The following is a 22,919-nucleotide window of genomic DNA, read 5'->3' as shown; positions in this document are numbered from 1 at the left end:
GCCATGGATGATATGAATCTGTAAACGTTTTTTCACTCAAAGGCTGTCTTAATGTTTCACATCTGAGGCTAACATTTTCAGAATGGCATTTGCCAAGGTGTGAAAATCCTATATAAGTGTAGTAAATATATTTAAGTAAAAAGCTATACATTAGCCGCAAAACTGCATGCTGAGTAAATTATTCTGGAGCTTATCCCCTTGATACCAGAAGTGTGAGAGCTGCTTGTGTTTACTCAGTGGTGAATACTTCCGCAGATGTTCTAAGGTGTGGATTAGTACAGTACTGTGCTTAAGAATTTTAATGAAGTGACAGGCCAACAGTTTCTATAGTCAGACATACGCTCTGTCATCATGTTCACGTGCGACCCATTTTCCATTTACGTGTCATCAGCAATAAAGTGTTCCTGTATTGTAAGTGCTGCAGCATTCCTTGACTCATAGGCCCTTGGACCGTCTTACAGGAAACTTTACTATACCTAGAGCAATTTTTTCCTAAAAGGTTTTATTCAAAGGATGACAAACCTGGATGACAAAACACTCACTGAAACATGTGTGGATTTGACCCTAGTGACATATTCCACAGAAATAATCATGTTTTCCTGGTGTAATTTACCAAGCTGAGCTGCTGGGTTAAAGGACAGCAGCCCAAACCATTTATGTGTTTGGGTTTAAAAAGGTTAGCCTTGATATGTTATCTCTCTCTTAAAAACATTCTTATTTCCACCGCCTTATTTCTTTTTCTGCATAAACTGCTTTGAGAACTTTTTCATTGAAAAGTGATATATAAATAGAAGTAAGGAATTTTTTCTTACGATGCTCCCCACCAAGGCTTAACTGTGATTGTACCTTTGTACCATTTTGCTCCATACTGTACCATTGGCTCCTTTTAAGTTTTCTGGATTTAGTTAACTGTAGAGAATGACTATCCTGAAGATACTTCTTGTAGGAATGTGTGAACTGGCTCAAGATTGAGCCGGTTCGCCACTGAAATGGTCCGGCTCAGCTTGACCTCAAGCCAACCCCCCCCCCCGCTGGCTCAGGGCCAATATGGGGATTCTAAACCTTTTTTAAAAAAGATCACCACCACAGGTCTGGCAGCCTCAGGGGGTACTGCCGTGGCTGGGGGTGGGTGGGTGTCTCCTTAGTCTCCCTCTCCCCCGACCCATTTTTGGGCTGGTTTGGCGCTTTCCCCAGTGGCGGTGGCCATTTTGGAGGCCGCCACACACACTCCCTGGGCATTTGCATAGCTGGGTCATGCAAATGGCCATGGAACATGCATGGTGATCTCCAAAATGGCCACCGCCACCAGGAAAAGGGCCGCAACACCCCCAAAATGGGCTGAAACGGCCCTTGCAGGACCAGGGGGAGAGGGAGACTAAGGAGAGCCTTCTTGGGGGGTGGAGGGGGAGACTAAGGAGAATCTCCTGGGTGGGGTGGAGGTCACTGGACACACGGTGCTATAGTGGTGAGTAATAATTTTTTTTTAAAGTTTAGAACCCCCTGAACTGGCTTGAATTCGAGCTGGTCCACGGTGTGTGTGTGTGGTGTTAGGTGTCACAAAACTGAACACGCCTGGTTTGGTTTGAGTCCAGTTTGGCCTCGAACCAGGCAAACCGGTTTTGTGCACACCCCTAACTTCTTGGTACAGGCTAACCTCACTATCCACGGACTCACCCTCTGCAGTTTTGCATATCCACGTTTGGGTGATGGACACCCAACCTTGTCATTCACAAAAAAATCTGTTTCAAAGGGGGTTAATTCCACACATCCATGGGTGGCTGGCCCAGTGGGACTCTTTAGGCCAGGTGTGGGGAGCCTTGGCCCTCCAGCTGTTGTTGAACTACAACTCCCATCATCCCCTACCACAATTACTGGGGATGGTGGGAGTTGTAGTTCAACAACAGCTGGAGGGACAAGGTTCCTCACCCCTGCTTTAGGCAAAGAATTCCATAGAAAGAATGACTGAGAAGGCACTGTTGATTCTATCAGCTACCTAATCTCAGATGGTATTTGGAGCCTGACGTCTGCAGATTATCTTGAAGGGAGCACCTAGGGAGTTGCTCCTTTAGACAGAGGATGTTTAGGACAAGGGTGGTCAATCTGATGCTTTTCAACTGTTGTTTAAGATCCTATTATTCCCAGCTGAAATAAATTGTGGCTAGGGATGATGGGAGTTGTAGTCCAAATACATATTTATTTATTTATTTCTCTGTGTAAACCGCCCTGAGCCATTTTTGGAAGGGCGGTATAGAAATTGAATTATTATTATTATTATTATTATTACTACTACTACTACTACTACTACAACTGGGAAATCTCTGGTTGACCACCCTTGGTTGAGGGCAGACCTTGATAATTTCTAGGAGCCCACCCAGAAAACTTAGGAGCCAGACTCATTTCTCAGCCTTCAGGATTTCAAATGTTTGGTTTAAACAGATCATCTTCTCTCCTCCCTTCCCCAAACGTGTGTGTATACATTGATTTATTTTATTTTGTCCATTATGTCTCCATTAGTTTTGTGTGTGTGCATGCCGCCAGTATGGAGTCCAGACAGCCAGTAATGCTCCCTGCTTCGTGTGGGCTGGAGCATCTGTCTGGCTCAGGCAGGTGATGGACCAACTCAACCAGGCAGAGAAGGGAACAACCCACCCCGACCTTGCATGCTTGCCTCTCTCCCTGGGTGGGTCTGCCCCTCACCTGCCTCAAATGCCATGCTTAAATTTTCAGGCACTGTGGCGAGATACTAGTGCCTGAGACTTGAGTACTGGTTTAGGGCTTTTAAAAAGGCAAGAACAGCCACTTTGAATGGTGTCTAGAAACTTCATCACCAAATGTAGGGTGAAGATAAATGACATGAATCACTTCCCCTTGTCTTCATGTCTCTTTTCTACATTCAGTTCCCATCTGCTCATGAATAGCATGACCTTTATTTTTTGCAAATGGTGCACTGTGTCCCTTTATGATTCTGAAGGATTTAATGTTATATAAGACTAGTGAATTGAAGGGGCAGGGAGGTTGGGTAATCAAACTTGGATGACGGGCAAAAAAAATTGCTTGAACTCAGCTTTAAGGGATAAGTATGTGTCCTAAAATGAATGAAATGCACATTATTATTATTTTAAAATATTTAAATATTTTAAATATCTAACATTTTAAATAACATCGAACCTTTGCAGCGCTCTATCAGTTTGAGGTGTTTCACAGGCACTCCTGAACCAAAGCTTCCTGGGAGGTGGCTGCGCGCTTTGCAGGAAGAAATGCAGGAGTTACTTGAAAACTTGCCCTAAAGTGGCAAAACGAGCTGGTAACGGAGACGAGAGAGAAGGGAATATTAAAAGGCTTTAGATCCTGTCCTTTTCGGTCCTGGCTGTACCCTTTATCTTTTCACGATACTGAGCTAATTTCCTTCCTTACCTGTCCTCGCCTTTGGGACAAGGCCTGCTCAACCGGCTGTAGGTGTACCAAGCCCCGCCCCTGCCCGCCTGTTTCTTCGGCACGTACCTTCACCCTGGCAAAGGTTACAGCCGCCGCTGCGACGCGGAGCCAGCAAACTCGAGCGCCTGAAGATTTTTAACTCTTCGCGTTCTCCCCCGCCTCGGACTCAGCGCGCCTCATGTTCCGCCAGGTGCTGGTGGGCCGCCTGTCGCCCCGAATGCTGCCTCTCGCGGCTGCCCTGCTGCTCCAGAGGAAGGAAAGGAAAGAGACTGGCTTCTATCACTGGCGGGTAATATCGAATGGGAAGCAAGTGGCGGCGGTTTCCCCCAAGCAAACATTTGCCAGCAGGAGGAGAGAAACGGAGGCGGCAGTTTCCCAGCGCCTCCCCTATTTCATGCTAGGGGAAGCTGCCCCTTAAGACCGCATCCAGGGAGGGAGCCGAACTCTGTCAAGTTGGAAAGAACTGCCAGTACCCACCTGAGGCGCAAAGTTTTGTTAGGAAGCGAATGGAAAAGCCTGGGTTGCCTGTCCGTTTTTACATTCCAGCAGCTAACTTGTAGGGCGGGGTCACACAGGCAAAAGAGGAAGGGATCCGCCGTTTTCCTTGTAGTCCAGGAAGCTTTCCTAACCTTGCTTCCTAGCCGGGTTCTGTCTTCTGCCCATCTCTGTTCAAGGTCCAGGGATGGGCTTTTATTTAGCGGGGTGGGGTGAGGAGAGCAAGTCCCTATTCAACTGTTGCTGGTGTCTCCCTTGTGAGCCACTCTGGAATAGGGCTCATACCATTCTCTCATACCTTTTGCTGTGTCGACCATGTTAACTTGTGTGTGTGTGTGCACGCTGAAAAGTGGTATATACCAGTGGCCCCTCTAATTTTTTTCATCTCTGTGCAGAATGAGTTTTGTTCTGGGTGGCAGTATCAAGGCAGCGTGTGTGCACCTGCCTTTCAGAATGGGGCATTCCTGATTCAGCCTGAGCAGGATCTAAAATGAACTGAGTGGACAGCCAAAAACTTGTGGGCGCATATTCGCACGCCTGAGAGGGAACAGTGGTATATACATATGTTTCATCATCATCATCATCATCATCATGCTATTATCTACTTTGTTCACTCTACTTAGCCTATTCATTTTATTTGGGGTCCTGCGCAAAAGCATGAGTTGACGTGAGTTGCAAGTGGTGTAATTTCACATTTGCTTCTGTGACAGAAGAGCATAATGCTTGGTACTTTCTTAGCCTATTTAAGACATGCTATCTGGGTAGAAAGTGTGTGTGTGTGTGTGTGTGTGTCTCTGTGTGTGTGTGTGTGTGTGTGTGTGTGTGTGTGAGAGAGAGAGAGAGAGATATGCCTTATGCGCATTTAGGAACATAGGAAGCTGCCTTCTACTGAGTCAGACCATTGGTCCATCTAGCTCATTATTGTCTAGACAGAGTGGCAGCAGCTTCTCCAAGGTTTATTTATTTAATTTTATTTATTTATTTATTTATTTATTTATTTAATAATACTTCTGTACTGCCCCAAACTTGCAACTCTGGGCGGTTTACAATTAAAACCGTTTAAAACATCAGATAAATTAACAATTAAAATCGTTTAAAACATTTAAAACCAAGTATTAAACTTTTAAAATCTATAAATCTAATTAAAAGTCTGGGTGAATAAATGTGTCTTCAGTGCCTTTTTAAAAAGTTGTCAGAGATGGGGAGGCTCTTATTTCAACAGGGAGCACATTCCAAAGTCCAGGGGCAGCAACGGTGAAGGCCCGTTCCTGAGTAGCCGTCAGATGAGTTGGCGGCAACCGCAGACAGACCTCTCCAGATGATCTTAACAGGCGGTGGAGTTCATGGCGAAGGAGATGTTCTTTTAAATATCCAGGACCTAAGCTGTTTAGGGCTTTAGGTTGCAGGCAGTCTCTCTCTCGGCCCTGTCTTGGAGATGCCAGGGAGGAAACATGGAACCTTCTGCATGCAAGCATGCAGATGCTGTTCTCAGAGCAGCTCCATCTCCTAAAGGGAATATCTTACAGTACTCACACAAGTAGTCTCCCATTCAAATGCAAACCAGGGTAGACCCTGATTAGCAAAGGGGATAATTAACACTTGCAACCACAAGACCAGCTCTCTTCCCAATATTGCAACACCTGTAGTGAGCCCATGCGTGTATATTTGCATGCACATGGGGATCTCTCTTCATGACCAAGAATGGAGATCCATCAGTGATTCAAGTGTTGGACTCGGACTGGGAAGACCCTGGTTCAAATGTGGACTTGGCAAGCTTACTGATTGTTGGAAATGCAAATAGAGCGGTATAGTACAGTAATTTGTGCAGTTGCCCAAATACATATTGTAGATCTGTACAACTGTACATAGAATACCCAGTAAACAACCTTAATTAAAAACCAAGAAAACTAAGAGGAAAATAGGCTGACACGATAGTCACCTTTTGTGTCAGGTGATGCAATGGCAAGATGGGGAAAAAAATCAAGAAAACCTAATACACAAGGATAGATCAGCTTTGATTACAAGCAACCATAATGGCTGAGCAATTAGGTCACTAGCAGAATTTTTGTGTCTACACCTTTGCATTTTGTTCATTTTAGTGGAAAGCTCCCCCTCTCCTCAAAGTGGCACAGCTTGAATTGTGCAGTGTCCAATAATGTTTGCCTTAATTTCCAGAATTTTTCTGTGTGAACCTGTAGGAATTCACATGTAGGAAACTGCCACTTTACATGACCTGTATGCATTTTCTTATGTAAAAGCCTACAAGGATTGATTCTCATCTAAGTTACTGATCACTTCTTAAAGTCAATATGTCAAAACTTGACCTTGACTATTCAGACAGACTTCACTAGCTTTTACTTTGCAGTCATTGGATTTGCTTTATTACTTTCCTCTTGCCATTTGCAACTGATGTTTGTTCTAAACTTTCCCTACAAATGCAACCGCTTCCCATTCTTGTTTGACAGTTGACCTCTCAGTACTGGTGTTGTTTTTGTTAATATAAACCCATGAAAGTCAAATAAGTTTCTAGTTCTTATTGTGTGTCTAATCCTTTAAATGTTCTAGATTGTTAGATACGTATGTTAAGGTTTCTGACATGTATGATGGTAGACTCTAAATCAGCTGTCATTTTGAGTTCATTGTGAATAGTTTACTGAAATTATTAGCTCAGTGTGTTTGAAAAATTAAAGGGCAAATAGTATAGCATGTTATAGGGACTATGATGCAGGATTGTGAATCCATGCTCTCCCACTTGCATGCGAATAGCCATTCTTGTTAGGAGGACATAGTGGCACTACAGGAATTTAGAGAGGCAAAAAGAGAGATGACATTATAGGATACATTCTTTCAAGAGCTGGTTACTTTCTATGAGGTAAGAAGGGCATGAGTAGTGCTACAGGATTAACAGGGCAATCTTAGGCAAGTTTACTCAGAAGTAAATCCCACTGAGTCCAATGAAATTTGCTTCCTAGAAAGTGTGCAGGACTGCAGCCTTAGTTTCCTTTGGAAGAGCATTGGGACTTATTTATTGTTCAGTTTTTATACCATATTTCATAAGGCATCCCAAGGTGCATTACAAAAGTTAAAATATAATAAAACTCAATAAAAATCACATTTAAAACCTTAAAATCAGTTAAATAGTAAAATCCGTAAAACACCAAAACACAACAGCCATAAAAACAACAATCAGAAGCAGGATATTTTTATGGAAATGTCTCTTATGGAGACCTTGTAATATTTGTGTTATTTTTAAATGCACAGACAAGAGACTATTAGAAGCTAGCAGACTCCTAAAAATAGAGAGCAGATCTGTCTTCATCAGATTCTCAGAAAGGAACTTTTGAACACCCTTATCCCCATCCCTCCTCCCCCCCTGCGCACGCGCGCGTGCGTGCACACACACACACACACACACACACAGAGTCATAAGGCAGCATCCCAGGTTCAGCAAACTCCAACTCAAAAAATCTTGCTCTCTTTCTAAAATTTGAACTGTGTGTGCTCCAAATGGTTTCTGTACCTCACTCCTTAGGTCATCCACAATGATCAAGGTGGTAAAACATAATGTTGTGGTACTGTTCAGCTTAGAAAAGAGACAAGTAAAAACAGATATGGCAAAAATATTGGACATCATCATACATAACAAGGAGAAAGTGAATTGGTGAAAATGTGTTTAATTTTTGCTCGTTATCCAATTATATATAAGGTGAGAAAGTTCAAAGCATATGGATGACCAATTTACAACATATGAATGTGACCAATACACAACAAATGGAGATATGAACAATTCTTGAGTGATGCAGGGGTTCATCGAGAGGAGGGTCTGCATGAGCAGAATGACATGTGCGTATATGCATGTGTGTACTATTTCTGCTGACTCACCACTGCTTTCATTGGCAGTTCTATGCACCATTTTGAATGCTATTCCCAAGGGTCCCCTGACCCTTGGGATCAGCTTTTCGGGAGTCAGGGGTCTGCAGCACAGCCCACTGTCAGCATCAGCTAGTTGTCAAGATAGATATGAATGCAGCTTCCTGATCTGCATATTCCCAAATGTCTGATTGTTGGAAACTTCAAGAGATAGCAGAGGGTGGATTACAGCACATTTATTCCTGTGCCTCCCCCTGAAGAGTCTTGTACTCTTCTCTGTGGGAGAGAGGTATAAAGATAATTAGTGTGACCAAACATATCTTAGTAAGCTGCATGAATGGAAAAAGATTTATTTTATTTATTTTATTTCTTACATTTTTATACCGCCTCATACGGAAGGTCTGTGGGCGGTTCACAATCTAAAAACCATTAAAACATAGACACAATTAAAACAATTTAAAAATATAAATAAAAACTTTAAAAACTGAAGCTTTAAAACTATAAACTGAAAGCCTGGCTAAACAGGTATGTTTTTAGGTCCTCCTTAAAAACATTAAGAGAAGGGGAAACTCTTATCTCATTAGGAAGTGCATTCCAGAGTCCTGGGGCAACTCTAGAAAAGGCCCGGTTTCGAGTCTCCACCAAAGGAGCTGGTGGCAATCACAACCGGACCTCCTCAGATGATCTTAATAAGTATCAGAGTTGATGAAGAAGAATGCATTCTTTTAAATACCTCAGACCCAAGTAAATTTGAAAAAAACAAACACTTTACTTTTCTATTGACTGTAAAAAATTTTTTGATTGGCCTGGGAGATGGAACCTTATACAAATGTTGACTTCCTTTGGGCTTGCCTCCCTTTAGTTTCGCTATGTGTTTTAGTCTTTGGCTTCATGATTGATCTCTTCATATAGTGACTACTTGCTGAGCAGAACATTGTTGACATCATGGGAGTGATATTATCTTTTTACATGTTTGAAAGGTGCACCTAGTTACATTTGATATATTTGGACTGATTTATCTTTTTAGCGTGAGAAACATCCTTACTACAACCTCACAGTGAAAATCCTCCGAGCCAGAAACATAAAAGGAACAGATCTGTGTAAGTGCCTGGAGACCTTTGGTTTGGGTTTCTTCTGCCTGTCTTAATGCTGCACTCATAGCAACATAGGAAGCCGCCATGTACTGAGTCAGACCATTGGTCTATCTAGCTCAGTATTGTCTTCACAGACTTCAAGGTTGCAGGCAGGAATCTCTCTCAGCCCTATCTTAGAGAAGCCAGGGAGGGAACTTGAAACCTTCTGCTCTTCCCAGAGCAGCTCAATCCCCTGAGGGGAATATCTTGCAATGCTCACACTTCTAGTCCCATTCATATCTGTCCTTCATGTGTACTTGCTTCTGTTTAAGACAGTCTTTTCAGTGCTTTGACATATCTTGATATTACTGGCTGACATCCAGACTAAAGCGGCACAGAAATACCAGCATTTTCTGTCATGCAGTGGGGGAGGGGCAAATTTCAACAATCTTCCCTTCCCTCTGTAGTGGCCCATGTCTCCTGAAACTATGTCCCTGAGGGCTGCGGTACCCCAGGTATGTAATGCTGAGAGGAACAGGAAACTGCAGAGGGAACAAAAGATTATTGGAAATTGCTCCTCCCCTGCTGCTTGACAGAAAATGGCACACTGGTACAGGGTTTGTCTGGATGTCAGCCAGCGAAAACCAATAAAACATATACATGTACAAATAATGATCTTCTTCTAGCAGTGAACACAAGAGGATTCCAGAGTCCATCCAGTCCACCACTCTGATTTCTTCAGGGGGCAGCCATTTGCCTTTGGGAAGTCCAAAAGGAGGGCATGTAGGTTAACCCCTGCTAACTGGGCAAAGAGGCACCTTTTAACTCTTATATTTAGCAGTGGAGAGCAGCTGTTCCAATTCAGCCCAGCATAGTGGCCTTCCAGTGGCTGTTGCTCATGTCTCCCTTGGATTTATTTTAAGGAAAATAAATCCAATAATAAATAAATCTTGGGAAAAGGGAACCATTCTTTTATTCCTTTTGCTGTGTAAACTTCTTTGAGAACTTTTTGTTGAAAAGCAATATATTTATATTAATAACAATAATACTTTATTAATAACTACCCTTCTCCCACACATCTGACATTTAGAGGGTAACTGTCCCTTACAGTTACCCTCTAAAAAGAAGCTAACCTTCTTTTAAACTGAACCCATCACAAAGAAATAAAAGTGAAGGTTTTCACATAATGCTACATTTCTCAGAGCCATTTAAAAAGAAGGAAAAAAGGTTGTGGCATGAGTCATGAATAATTTAGGACAGGCCCAAATGAGCTGTTCTACTGCTTTCACTCAAAACAAGTCAATATGACCCAATCTACACCCTTTGACATGTCATGACATTAAATATATACCAGTATTCATTTGTGCTTTCAGGGTTCCCTTGGGTTTGTTTGACTTAACTTGCAGTAAGGAAGAGTGAAACTACTTTCTTAACTTTAATAGTTCTGCCAGTATCTAGTTTCCAAAAAGAATTGCTGAGGCTTAATTCTTCTTTGAAACTATACACCACTGACCTGGAAGCCTTTCTTCCTAGGTCTGGATAATAATGGGCTGTCTTCAGTGCCTTGCATGACTTCATATAGTGTCCTGGCATATTCTTCTCCTTTCTAGAGCATTCATATATATATGGCTGTGTATTTCCTTACCAGCACATTGTGTTGTGTTTTGTTTTGTTTTTAAATCCAGAATGTTGAAAACTTAAATAATTAGTTTGGAATAAGTACAGATTTGAAAATGAATGAAAAATAGTCACAAATGTTGTCTATTACATGACTTATTCTGAGCACAGAATTTGGATTTACAGTGCAGTGCACAAACCATGCTGAATTCATATGGAATACATTAAACTAATTAGTGATTTGATATTTCTTAGACAATGGCTTAAAAACAACAACACCCAATCCTTAATACTGACACTTCTTACTTTGGAAGAAATGGGAAGAATGCTCTTGTCCCAAGAAACAGTTGTTTTGTTGAGCACCTTTCCTTTCTCCTAGCTGGTTGTTGGATGGGGAGAAAGTGATGAGCAGATGCAGGGAACATTTGCATGACCATTTCTCTCTCCATTCTAGTGTCCAAGGCAGATTGTTATGTGGAATTGCGTCTGCCAACTGCATCGCCAATCACTTACCAAACGAGAGTAATTGATAATTCCAGCGATCCAGAATGGAATGAAACATTCCGGTATAAAATTCACAATGCTGTTAAGGTGAGAAATGATGCATATTGTTACAAAACAATACTAGATAACATTCCTGGATGGGGTGATATGGCTTCATTTCTCCAAAACAAAAGGTGTTCATAGGAAAATCTTGGATGATTCAGGGGGCTCTTATCCAACACAGCCCTGGTATAAAGCTTCTTCCTATCCTATTTTCTTGGATCAATTTTGCCTCAACCCAGTAGTCTGAGACTGCTAGTGAAAAATTTCCCTATAACCAAACTCACAATGGAATAAAAAGTATTTTGGGGCAGCATGGAGATCTTTGTTAGGACAACTCTAAATTTAAGAAGGAGCTTAGTTGCTATATATACAAATAGAGGAGACTGACACTGTCTAGAACTAAGGTGGAATTAAAATAGGATTCAAAGCAGAATGCAAAAAATAAACTGATGTAAAATACATACTGAAATATTTTGCTTAGCAGGAAGTAGTTGCTTAGAAGAAAGTGGACACAGGCTCACTCATGATGAAACAGTAGTATGTGACCTTTCTTTTTATCATAACACACAAATGGACTTTAAGTTGGCTAATTCCAAAATGATTAAAGGGAACTCTCTTTCACATAATTTTTAATTGACCTATGAAAATATTTGCCACAGGTTATGTTTGGGGATTAGAATTTGGCCAAGATTTAAAGTAAAACTGGACAGGTCCATAAATGAGAAGTAGAGTAAGAATAATTGGTGTTACATAGCTGGAGGGGCATAAATATCCATGTCTTAGGGCTAAATTCCACAACATTATGAAAAATGAGGGTACTGCCTTTTTCAGACATCTTCTCCTATAGTGTGCACTTTGGATGTGTTTTCACCTCCCTTTGAAATATGAGTAGTCACCACTGACAGAGGCAGGAGATTGAGCAAAATTGTGAAGTCCCGTGGAGATAACATCCATGGCAGATATTTCTACCCCTTGCTTAGAAGCCAGTGTGTGTGTGTGTGTGTGTGTGTGTTCCTCATGTGTGTGTGAGCGAGAGCAGTACTGCCTCCCCTTGAAAGCCTGCATCCCAAGGGGGTGGGAGCACAAGGCAGAACTCAGAGGAGAACAGAAAGGGTGATTTTTCAAGTATGTGGGGGTGGGGGTCTTTCTCCCACATAAATAAGCAGCTCCAAATCAGGGGGCAGGAGAAGGGAAGTGAGGAAGACACCCCCCCCCCACACCCACACACAGAGAGAGACAGGCTTTCAAAGTGCAGAACACATACACAGCTTTTTGAGCTGGGAAGGGAAGAAATGCATACACACAAATCAAATGCAGGCTTTTGGAGGCAGTACTGCTCTTGCTCACACACACACACACACACACACACACACACACACACACACACACGGAAAACATACACACACCCAATGGCTTCTAAGCAAGGGAGGGTAGAAATCTCTCTCTCTCTCTCTCTCACACACACACACCCCAGATAAGGGCTTTATCATATGGTTTCGTTTGTACTTTCCTTGAGAGCAGCCCAGCAAACAATTCCCTCCTCTGTCCCATTTAGCTTTGCTTCTTTGCTGGGCAACTGCATAATAAGAGGGGCAGAGCACAAGGCAGAACTCAGAGGAGAACCAGTCAGGCTGCAGTAGCTGCAGGGAGAAGGTGGGGCTGCCAACAGGGAGGGAGGAAAGCTCCTTAGTTTTAACCCTTCTGCCACTGTGACTGACTCTGCCTCCGCTCTCCAGGAGCCTCACGCAGACAGATCTCGTGACTGACGGGCCACGTGGCACATCTGCACCAAGAGGGGGAGGGGGTGCCGCCAGCCCGGACTCAAATTGGGAGCAGGGCATGGCAGGCACTTTGCGCCCCCGTTCAGCCGCTCTCAGGGCATGTGCCCTGCCTCCCCCACCCTAGATACGCATCTGGGAGAAGGTCCCAGTGGCAACACAAACCCGCTAAACAGGAAAGTTAAAAAATGAATAGTTGATCTAATCTTGTGCAAAAGGCAATTATTGACATTCTAACTAATTTCGATGGGACTTCCTTGAATAAAATTTGTCAGAATGTCAGACATTGAATTGACATCAGTTACTCATTGGACTATGATCACTACTATGGTCTGCTATGATGTACATGCCCAGGTCTTATTATGTTTGCAGAGCTATCTGGAGATAAGATAAGGGGGGAATAATCATAGTATGGTGTACTTTTTGGAGATGGGGGATAATTTCAATATCTTTTTTTTTTTTGGACTTTGACCAGTAATGATAAACATGACAACAGTAGTGTTAAAAACAGTCTATGCCTGTGGAGACAGTAACTGAAATTAATGCTAAAATCTGCTTGTTGTTGGATTGAAATCTATGGAGTATTATAAAATTAATTAAAATATAAGAATATTATAAAATAACTACACAGAGGCTAAGAAGTTAGAGACTGTGAGCATAAAGCTAAAATATATGAAAAGTTATAAAATAGTTAAGATCAGAATAAAAATTTGATTAAAATGAGAACTGTATAACTGGATAGTTGGGCAGCATGCAGGTATGAGCTGTGTCGGGCCTGATTAATTCTGGCTAGTGTTCAGAACCCAGTGAATTTTGTATGTTGCTGTGCAGAACTTGGCAGCATTATGTGTTATAAAAGGGTTGCAGTCAGAGAGTAGTAGGGAGATGCAGAACTGGCTTGTGCAGCCTTGGAACCTTGTAAGCAATGGGAGAATGAGGTTACTGTGGATGCCTCTGTAAAATAGGCAGTGTAGGAGGATGTGCTTGGTGGTTTCAACTTTTCCAGTGTCACAGGGGTACAGGCAGGGGAAGGGGATTTTCCATTTAAAAGTACATCTTCCATTTAACACATTTAGTTAATGCAGCGCCCTCCCATTTAGTGATGGGAGGGTGCTGCAGAGAGCTAAGGTAAAGGCTCTTCTGTGGTTAGGGACCTCTAGTTGCATTAGATATGCAGCAGGTGCCACTATTTACCTTAGGCTTTCAGCGATAGGGAAGTTTGGGCTCTGCCTAGCTCACTTTGGCACTCTGCTCCAAAGGGGTGGTGTTGGAGAAGGGGCCCAGTTGGGCTCAATAGCTAAGTTGAGCCAGGAACTAGCTTCAAGTAATTTGAGGGCTGCAGGTATGCAGTGGTCTCCTTTTGACCAGAAGAATTTTAAGGTGGTGGCAGTGCTCCTCTGGGTATTTTGAGTAACATAGCTGCCATGGCCGTTCCTGGTGCCAAAGTCATGAAAGATCACCCCCAGGTATAAGACCTGCTCAATTGTGTTCGCATTTATATGCCAGGAGTGTGTCTTTGGTCTTCTGGAAAAGGCCATGATTTTGATTTTATGGTAGTATATTTCCAGATGGTCCTCTTTACAGTATTGAGCGAAGATCCCCAATGCTGTTCTGTGCCCTCTGGGGGTCCTAGTGAGAATTGCCATCTGGATGGAGATGTGTTTCTCTGCCAGCTTGTTGGGGTGTGTGTGAAAGTGGCCCACCAAGGCATTTAAGTAGAAGTTGAAAAGCAGCAGGGCAAGTATGCAACCGTGTTTAACGCCCTTACAAGTAGGGTACTTGACAGATGTCTACTTGACAGATGTCCTTGGGGGTTGCATCTGACTTTCAGGGATGTGCCGTCATGAAGGGTACAAATGAGAGATAGCAGGCACTGATCGATAGAAGAGTCTTCCAGTTCCCCCCCAATTTGGCTCGCAAGATGGAGTCGAATGCAGACTTGAGGTCTATGAAGGCAGCATATGGGGAGTCTATATTGTGGGTGGAATATTTATCAGTTAGGTGCTGGAGTACTAGGCGGTAGTCAGTGGTGGATTGTCCCTCTCTGAATCTGGCCTGCTCCTCCGCTAGGAGGTTTTCTTGTTCCTGCCAGTCTCTTAGTTTCCAGTACAGGTGCCTGGCCTAGGGAGACAGGGGATAGTATAATGTGGAGAGCACAATGTATCAGCCATTAGAAATCAGTAAGATTTTTCTTTTACTTAAAAATGGTTGCATTTTGGGCTGACATTTGGCATTTAATTCACATTAGTTTATTTATTTGTTTATTTATTTATTTGATTTATATACCGCCCTTCCAAAATGTCTCATGGTGGTTTACAGTTAAAACAAACCACTAAAACAGTAAAGAGCTAAAACAAATTAAAAACAATATAACAACTAACAATTTAAAAACATTTTAAAACAACAATTAAACCATTACAGTAATTAAAACCCCCGAAATCAGGTTTTAAATTTTAAAATAAACCAGATTTAAAAAACCCCCAAATTTAGGTTGCTGAGTAAGCTTGGGTGAAGGGATGGGTTTTCAGGTGTTTTTTGAAAATTGCCAGAGATGAGGAGGATTGTATCTCAGCAGGGAGCGCATTCCACAATCTCGGGGCAGCGACCGAGAAGGCCCGTCTCTGTGTAGCCACCAAACAAGTTGGCGGTAAATGGAGATGGATCTCCTCAGATGACCTCAATGGGCAGTGGGGCTTGTAATGAAGAAGATGCTCTCTTAGATACCCAGGGCCCAAGCCATTTAGGGCTTTGTAAGTTATAACTAGCACTTTGTATTTCATCCGGAAACCTATTGGCAGCTAGTGTAACTCCCTCAGTAAAGGAGTAACATGGTCTCTCCGAGATGACCCAGAGACCAACCTGGCTGCCGCATTCTGAACCAACTGAAGTTTCCGGACTACATACAAAGGCAGCCCCACGTAGAGCGCATTACAAAAATCCAGTCTGGAGGTTACCAATAAATGTACCACAGTTTTGAGGTCATTGATCTCGAGAAATGGGCACAGCTGGTGTATCAGCCAGAACTGATAGAAAGCACCCCTGGCCACCGCCTCAACCTGAGAAACCAGGGAGAGGTGTGAGTCCAGAAGTACTCCCAGACTACGAACCTTTTCCTTTTGGGGAAGTGTGACTCCATCTAGAACAGGCAGATCAAATTCGTCTCTGGAGTTCTGACCCTGCACAATAAGTACCTCCATCTTATATGGATTCAGCTTCAGTTTATTCTCGCTTATCCAGCCCATTACGGCTTCCAGGTAGGCATTTAGAGAGGATATGCCAGCTCCTGAAGAAGTTGGCATGGAGAAGTAGATCTGGGTGTCATCAGCGTACTGGTAACACCCAGCTCCAAATCCCCTGATGATCTCTCTCAGCGGTTTCATGTAGATGTTAAAAAGCATTGGAGAAAGTACGGAGCCTTGCGGGACGCCATACTTAAGCTCAGATCTCGAAGAGCAACAGTCTCCAGTTGACACCATCTGGAATCTGTCTGAGAGGTAGGAGCGGAACCACTGTAAAACAGTGCCTCCCACCTCCAACACTCTCAGACGTTCCAGAAGGATACCATGGTCAATAGTATCGAAAGCCGCCAAGAGATCCAAAAGGTCCAACAGAGTCACACTTCCTCTGTCAATTGCCAATTAGAGATCATCCATCAGGCCGACCAAGGCCATCTCTACCCCATAGCCTGCCCGAAAACCAGTTTGAAATGGGTCTAGATAATCAGTTTCCTCCAAGACCGACTGGAGCTGAGAGGCCACCACCCTCTCAATTACCTTGCCCAGCCATGGGAGGTTGGAAACAGGCCTATAATTGCTCAGCTCTGAGGGATCTAATGCAGACTTCTTTAGAAGAGGTCTAATGATTGCCTCCTTAAGACAAGGAGGCATCCTGCCCTTTCTCAGAGAAGCATTTATGATTTCTATCAGGCTGTCTACAACAGCCTCCCTGCTAGATCGAACAAGCCATGTTGGACAAGGGTCAAGAGAACAAGTGGTAGGCCTCACCATTCCGAGCAGCTTGTCCACATCTTCAGGAGTCACAAACTGAAACCCATCCAGTCGAATCGCATAAGAGGAGTTGCTGGACACCTCCAGTTCAGGCATCAAATTAACTGTGGAGTCTCCATCTAGATCGGCCCGAATCCGAGAGATTTTATCTGCGAAAAACTCTTTAAATACATCACAGCGGGTAACTGATGACTCCAAATTCTGGTTCAAGGGGGGGGGCGGATACCAGTCCCCTCACAACCCTGAACAACTCCACTGGGCGTGAACTCGCAGAGGCAATACGGACAGAAAAGAAGCACTTCTTTGCAGTACGTATTGCCTGAGCATAGATCTTTAAATGTGCTCTTTGTTGTAGTCTGTCAGATTCAAGTATAGTCTTTCTCCACTTGCGCTGCAGTTGCCTACCTTGCCGCTTCAGCCCCCGCAGATCTTCCGTATACCAAGTGGCCAGTTTTGAAGCGGGTCAGAGGGGACGCTTGGGGGCAATTGTGTCTACTGCCCTGGTGAGCAAGTTGTTCCAGTTCTCAACCAGGGCATCAACAGGATCACCAGCAAAGCCAACATTGAATCCCTCCAAGGCTTCTTGGAATCTTACTGGATCCAATAGGGAGTTTCCCATATTTTCACTGAACATTAGCTTCAGCTCTCCTCTCTCCTGTTGTTTCAGAACACTCTTGAGTTGACACTCTTTGATGAAGATGTTCTTGTAAGTGACGAACTTACTTCTGTCGTGTTTGATGTGACGGGGATGGTGCCAGGCCGTCCTCTGAAAAACACTTTCAAGCTAAAAGAAGTGAGTCTTTGTTCTGTGGTGAAAGGGCGGGGGGAAGTCAGCTTTGTAGCCTTAGAATCTTTTTGAACCTGATTTTGCTCCTGGATTTTGGATGGTGGTTATGACTCAGAGATTTTCATCAGGTACATCTGATATTTTGACTGTGGCAGAGTCATTCATGAATGTCTATTTGATTAGCCTGGGAGATTAAGCCCCGTAAGGAATTCTGTGCTCAGTAGCCATGAGATCTCCCAAGCTGGTCATTCACTTTCCCCTGTGGTTAAAAGAGTGAGGAGCCCAAAGCCTGCTCAGCCTCTCTTCCTATATAATTATACTAATATAATTAAATATAATTATATAAGAAACATTGTTTGCAAAAGTGAGATTAGGTAGATTTTGCACAACCTCTGAATTTTAATATTTGGAACTTGGGTTTATTTTGGCTTTCTATTCGACTTGCATTTGCTTTTGCATGATAATGCTTTTGAGAGAGAGATAAAATTGTCCAGGTGGAAAAATCACACATAGAAAGCTGATTAATACAGCTCTCTGCCTCCATCCTTCAGACCAGGCCAAAGTTGCATTTAAAAATGAGCTAAATAATAGCACTTATACTTTGACTTGTTTCGTTGTCTTGTTCCTATGCTTCACGTATGATGTTTTAATATGATGTTATACTATTTGTTTATATGTAGGACAGGGAGGAGCTAGATGTAGAGTTTTTTCTGGAAAAAAGGTAAGTATTACTACATTTTCATAAGCATGCTAACTAAGAAGTGAGCTCTATGGAATTCATAGTTACATTTCTAAACAAAGATGTATAGGAATGGAATGTTTAACTAACATAGCGCTAGGCATGTTTAACCAATGTATGAGACCTCAAGTCTCATTTGGGAAATCTCTTAGGGCAGGTTCACACATAACAGTGGCAAGTAAGTATGGAAGAGCCGATGGTTCCCACCGGGTGCTAATTCTTCTTTTTGCTGCTGTTTCTGTGTTGTAAAGATAAAGGTAAAATGTGCCGTCGAGTCAGTGTTGACTCTTGGTGACCACAGAGCGCTGTGGTTGTCTTTGGTAGAATATAGGAGGGGTTTACCATTGTGTAGTATGAGATGATGCCTGTCAGTATGAGATGATGCCTCCCGCGTAGTATGAGATGATGCCTGTCAGCATCTCCTTATAAATATACAAATCTGGAAATGTTGGTAACTGACTTCAGTGTGGATTACAAATGTCAGACTGAGATCAGTTACCAATGTTCTGCACCCAACATTTCTGCATTTACTTGACACAGAAGTGGGAATGCATGCCCAGCAGGAACTGGTGGCTCTTCTGTATGTACTTGCCACCATTATGTGTGAACCTGCCCTTTTAAAAAAAGCTGCCACATAGTAAATTAGAAGCAGTTGTGGAAGTACTGAGTTACACAGCACTCTTGTGTTTTGCTGTTGGACATCTCTTTATGAGTGGACAGCAAATCCTGAGTAAGTGCTAGGCAGCATTTTTCATTTTGGATGTCAACATGCTTAGGATTGTGCTGTAAATATCTTATTAATAGGATTTTTAATCTTCACATGTCTGAGAACCTATTCAGAAGACTGTGGTTCATGTAAATCCCAGCTATGAAGAGCTTGAAGGTCTTCTATTAATGGAAAAATAGTTGTAGGAATCCATCCTATAACCAGTTACACAGTTCTTATCTGTTACAAGTTCTCGGTGGCAAGAGCTGGAAATGAAAGTTAAGGGTTTAAATAGGGACAGAATAGCAAATGCAACAAATACAGTATTTTTGTTCACATCAGTTTTTTACATTTGTAGTTCAGATGCTCCTACAGAGGTCATCACTAACGGAGCCCTTGTGGTGAGTGTTTGGAAAAATCAAATGGCTACTTGCTTGAAAATGATTATTGTAGATTTCAATAATTCAAGGTATGAACTTAGCAGGAGAGCTTTTTGAAATTTAAGGCACTTTATGTCCCTCTGCTGGAGATTTAGTGCCTTGGTCAGCTACTAGTTTTACCGATGTCTGTATCTGGTGAAGTAAAGGCTATCATCCAATCTTCTGCTAAATACAAGTGCTTCCCTGGTTCCAGAGGCGTATCTAGGGAAAATAGCACCTAGGGCAAACACTGAAATTGCGCCCCCTGTCCAAGCATCTGACACCAATCTTTCAGATAACTTTACCATAATATCAGCTGAAAAATACAAGTCAGGCTCGTTAATCTTTTAATATTTCAAAAATTATTTTAGCAGTGGACTTAGCCAGATCAAAAAATGCTGGAAAACTACAAATTTCAGGATGCTGGGGCTCATGAAATATCCAAATACTCTGTGGAGGTGTACTTGGAAAACTAAACAGAAGTGCCTGTCTAATTCTCTACTATGTATTGTAGCATCACCATTACATAAGTTTTAAAAATAAATGGAGAATTTGACTTTTCCCAGATACTCTGTGAATAATTAAAGGATATGCAGAGTAAACTGTGTCACTGCTTGGAATATATTCTAGTCTTTCAGAAAGACAGTTAAAATGAGAGAAAGAGAGCAAGAAACTCCCAGTGGGCCTTAATATTAAGGATTTCACACTGATTCAAAGACAAATTCACCATTAATAGCCATATTAGCAAGACATCACATTTAACTCACTTATCACAAGAAGCAAAGTAAGAGCAAATGAATACAATCCTAGCTCATAATCATCAGCTCTATTCACAATCCCTGATTTCTCTCTACATAGTGCCAATCTGAATATGTGTACAGTGACTTATATTATATATAATTATTTTTTTACCTGTAGTCCCTTCGGGGGGCTTCCTAAAGGCTGGGGGGTTTGCAAAGGTTCCTCCTCCCCCTGCTGGCCGCTAGGGCCTCACAGGGACCATTTGAGCATGTGCAGTGGCCATTTTTAAAAATCTTTTTTTAAAATGGCCACTGAAAACAAAATGACCACCGCACATGCTCAAATGGCCTCTGCAAGGCCTGGCATGACCTAGGGCCTCACAGAGGCCATTTGAGCATGCATGGTGGCCATTTTGTTTTTGGCAGCCATTTTTCCCCTAAACAATAATTTTACAAAATGGCGCCCCCCTTTAAGTGGCGCCCAGGGCACGTGCCCTGCCTGCCCTACCCCTAGATACGCCCCTGCCTGGTTCATCCTTAAGTGGAAAGGAAGAGAGAACTTGGAACATGACAGCGAGAGAGAGGAGTTCAACTCTCTAGTTGCTTGCATGACCACTTAACATGTCTCCCCCCTTGCCTTTCACCTGAGAAAGGTGAGTGGGAATGTAAAGTGAGCCTAGCATACTCCAACAAAACCCCCCTTTCCCTAACATCTTTTCCTGTTTTCTCATCTTTGATGCTAAATCCCTGTGAGCTGTCTCAAGAAGGCAGGGAGAACAGGAGGGGCTTGACAATTGGGTGGTCAGATTGAGCAAGGCAGTTACTTGCCAAGACCAATTCATAACACTGGTGTTCAGATCTTCTTTCAGGGAACTCTTTTTGCATTGACTTGTCTGACACAGCCCTGTGTGTTGTAAAAATTCTGGGGTGTTGTTCAGAGTTCAAAATCAGTTCACACAGTGTGTGACCCGGCCTACTGGCTCTCATAACTGCCTTGTATGAGTCAAGAGTGCACTCTGAGACACATGCAACACCCTTCTGCACAGTGTAGGGGGAGAACAGTAATAGTGTACAGTCTGTCTTTCCTGGAAATATGTCTGCCATTACTGATCTTCTCATTGAGGAACATGTGATAAGTTTCTAGGGAACCCCAGGATTGTGCAGAGCACTGGCCCATGTGCTAGGCAGAAGAAGGGCTGCACATTCACAGAGAGCATTCAGCGTCCCTGCCATAAAGTTTTTTTTGCACAATTGAGTGGGTGTGGAGTTGGAGGGGAGAGTGATTTTCATATCTCTCCACTTGCTTCTCCTTGCATAAATATCTTCTGGAGGGCTGCACAACCCTCAGGAACATATTTATGCATGGAGAAATGTCCTTTGCACTGAGGAGGGAGATGCAAAAAAGGCTCCTTGACTCTGCACCCACTTAGCTGCGCAAAAAGCTTTTACCTCAGAGATGCTGAAGGCTTCCTGTGAATGTGCAGCCCTTTCCTCACCCACCTACTGTTGTGCAGCATGTCGGGCACTGTTTGCAAAATCATTGTATAAGTTAGGTTTCAAAGAAATTATAAATAACTCATGTCCTCTTCTCTTCTCTTCTCTTCTCAGTCTACGTGTGTTAAAAATCTTCCCTTCCCTTTATTAGGCTTTTTCCAAATGCAGAATGCTTAAGTTTGTATTGTACCCAGGAGTTATTGTCATTTTGAGGTGCAGGATGAATGATTCACAGAATAGAAGCAATTACTAAGAATTTTAATACTATCCTTTTGGGATTAACTATCTAACCATAACCAATAAAGCAGAACTTTGTCATGTTCTGGAATTTACATTTAAACATTTTTATTGCATATTCATGGCACTAGAATTTATTCATGCAAAGAGCCATATCTCAAAAGCAGTAATTTTTTTTTGACTCCTTCTTAGGCTTATCCTTGCCTTTGTCTGAAAGGGGTACTTAACAAAGATGACATGTCAAAGCTGAGAGAGCAAGGTAGGTTTATTTTGCTGTTCTGTCCCCCCTCCTACCTATGAATAAAGCCCAAGTTCAGAAGCCCTAGTGGGGTGATAATCTTGGCTTCACATTATATCTGAATTGGTCCAGTGATCTGAGATAAATGTGCATTGAGCACTTGGGGGGAAAACTCCATAGACAGTAAGTAAGTTATCTTTTGACTAATATCCAGCAAACTATGAACACTTAGGGCTTTCAATTTATATTGATGCTTGAAGACTGTTCAGTCAACTTCTTTGCATAGATATTAATATCTATATATAGAGTGTGCACTCCTAAAAGTAATAAGTGGAAGAGAACTGAACTTTGGTCTCTTCATATTGCAAATTTTTAATTAAAGTAACCAAAGGTAATTAAAATATTTTCAGTCCATTTGTACCAATTTGCATTACAGTTCAGATATTATCAGTTCAGATTATTAAAGCTTGGAATGTTGCTTTTGCTAATCTGGTTGCTCTGTCATTTGTTGTAGCAATATGTTCTAAACCACTCTCTGTCATCTGTAGCAAGCAGTCATCTGTTCAAGATTTCGCTTCCTGGATCCTATGAGAAGCAGTTGTGCATTCCTTGCAAACCAGACTCTGATCAGGATTGTGGAATCCCCTTTGTCTTTCACATAGGCAAAGATATGTGTTCAGAACTGGATGTGGAGCTGGAGCAAACTATTACCGTCCTTCAGGTGAGACGTGGCTGCAT

The 22,919-nt window shown here is 42.5% G+C and overlaps 1 protein-coding gene across 3 annotated transcripts in view; it reads left to right on the top strand.

Moving 5' to 3' along the window:
- The first annotated feature begins 3,529 nt into the window (after nt 1–3,529).
- The window catches only part of PLA2G4F (phospholipase A2 group IVF), a 50,535-nt gene continuing 31,145 nt past the window's right edge, over nt 3,530–22,919 (top strand). For 2 of the 3 annotated variants that reach the window (XM_053267389.1, XM_053266641.1), the window contains exons 1-8: nt 3,530–3,724; nt 8,828–8,900; nt 10,945–11,081; nt 17,489–17,614; nt 18,289–18,329; nt 19,412–19,454; nt 22,136–22,202; nt 22,730–22,902. In XM_053267389.1, the coding sequence (XP_053123364.1) occupies nt 3,614–3,724; nt 8,828–8,900; nt 10,945–11,081; nt 17,489–17,614; nt 18,289–18,329; nt 19,412–19,454; nt 22,136–22,202; nt 22,730–22,902 (771 nt within the window). In that variant the 5' untranslated portion in view covers nt 3,530–3,613. The remainder of the gene's footprint in view (nt 3,725–8,827; nt 8,901–10,944; nt 11,082–17,488; nt 17,615–18,288; nt 18,330–19,411; nt 19,455–22,135; nt 22,203–22,729; nt 22,903–22,919) is intronic. The other variant, XM_053268208.1, reaches the window with a different exon arrangement.

This window comes from Hemicordylus capensis, chromosome 1, assembly GCF_027244095.1.
Source record: "Hemicordylus capensis ecotype Gifberg chromosome 1, rHemCap1.1.pri, whole genome shotgun sequence".
Lineage (NCBI taxonomy): Eukaryota > Metazoa > Chordata > Lepidosauria > Squamata > Cordylidae > Hemicordylus > Hemicordylus capensis.
The sequence above is the reverse complement of the archived record's forward strand: the minus strand, read 5'-3'. Positions and strand labels throughout refer to the sequence as shown.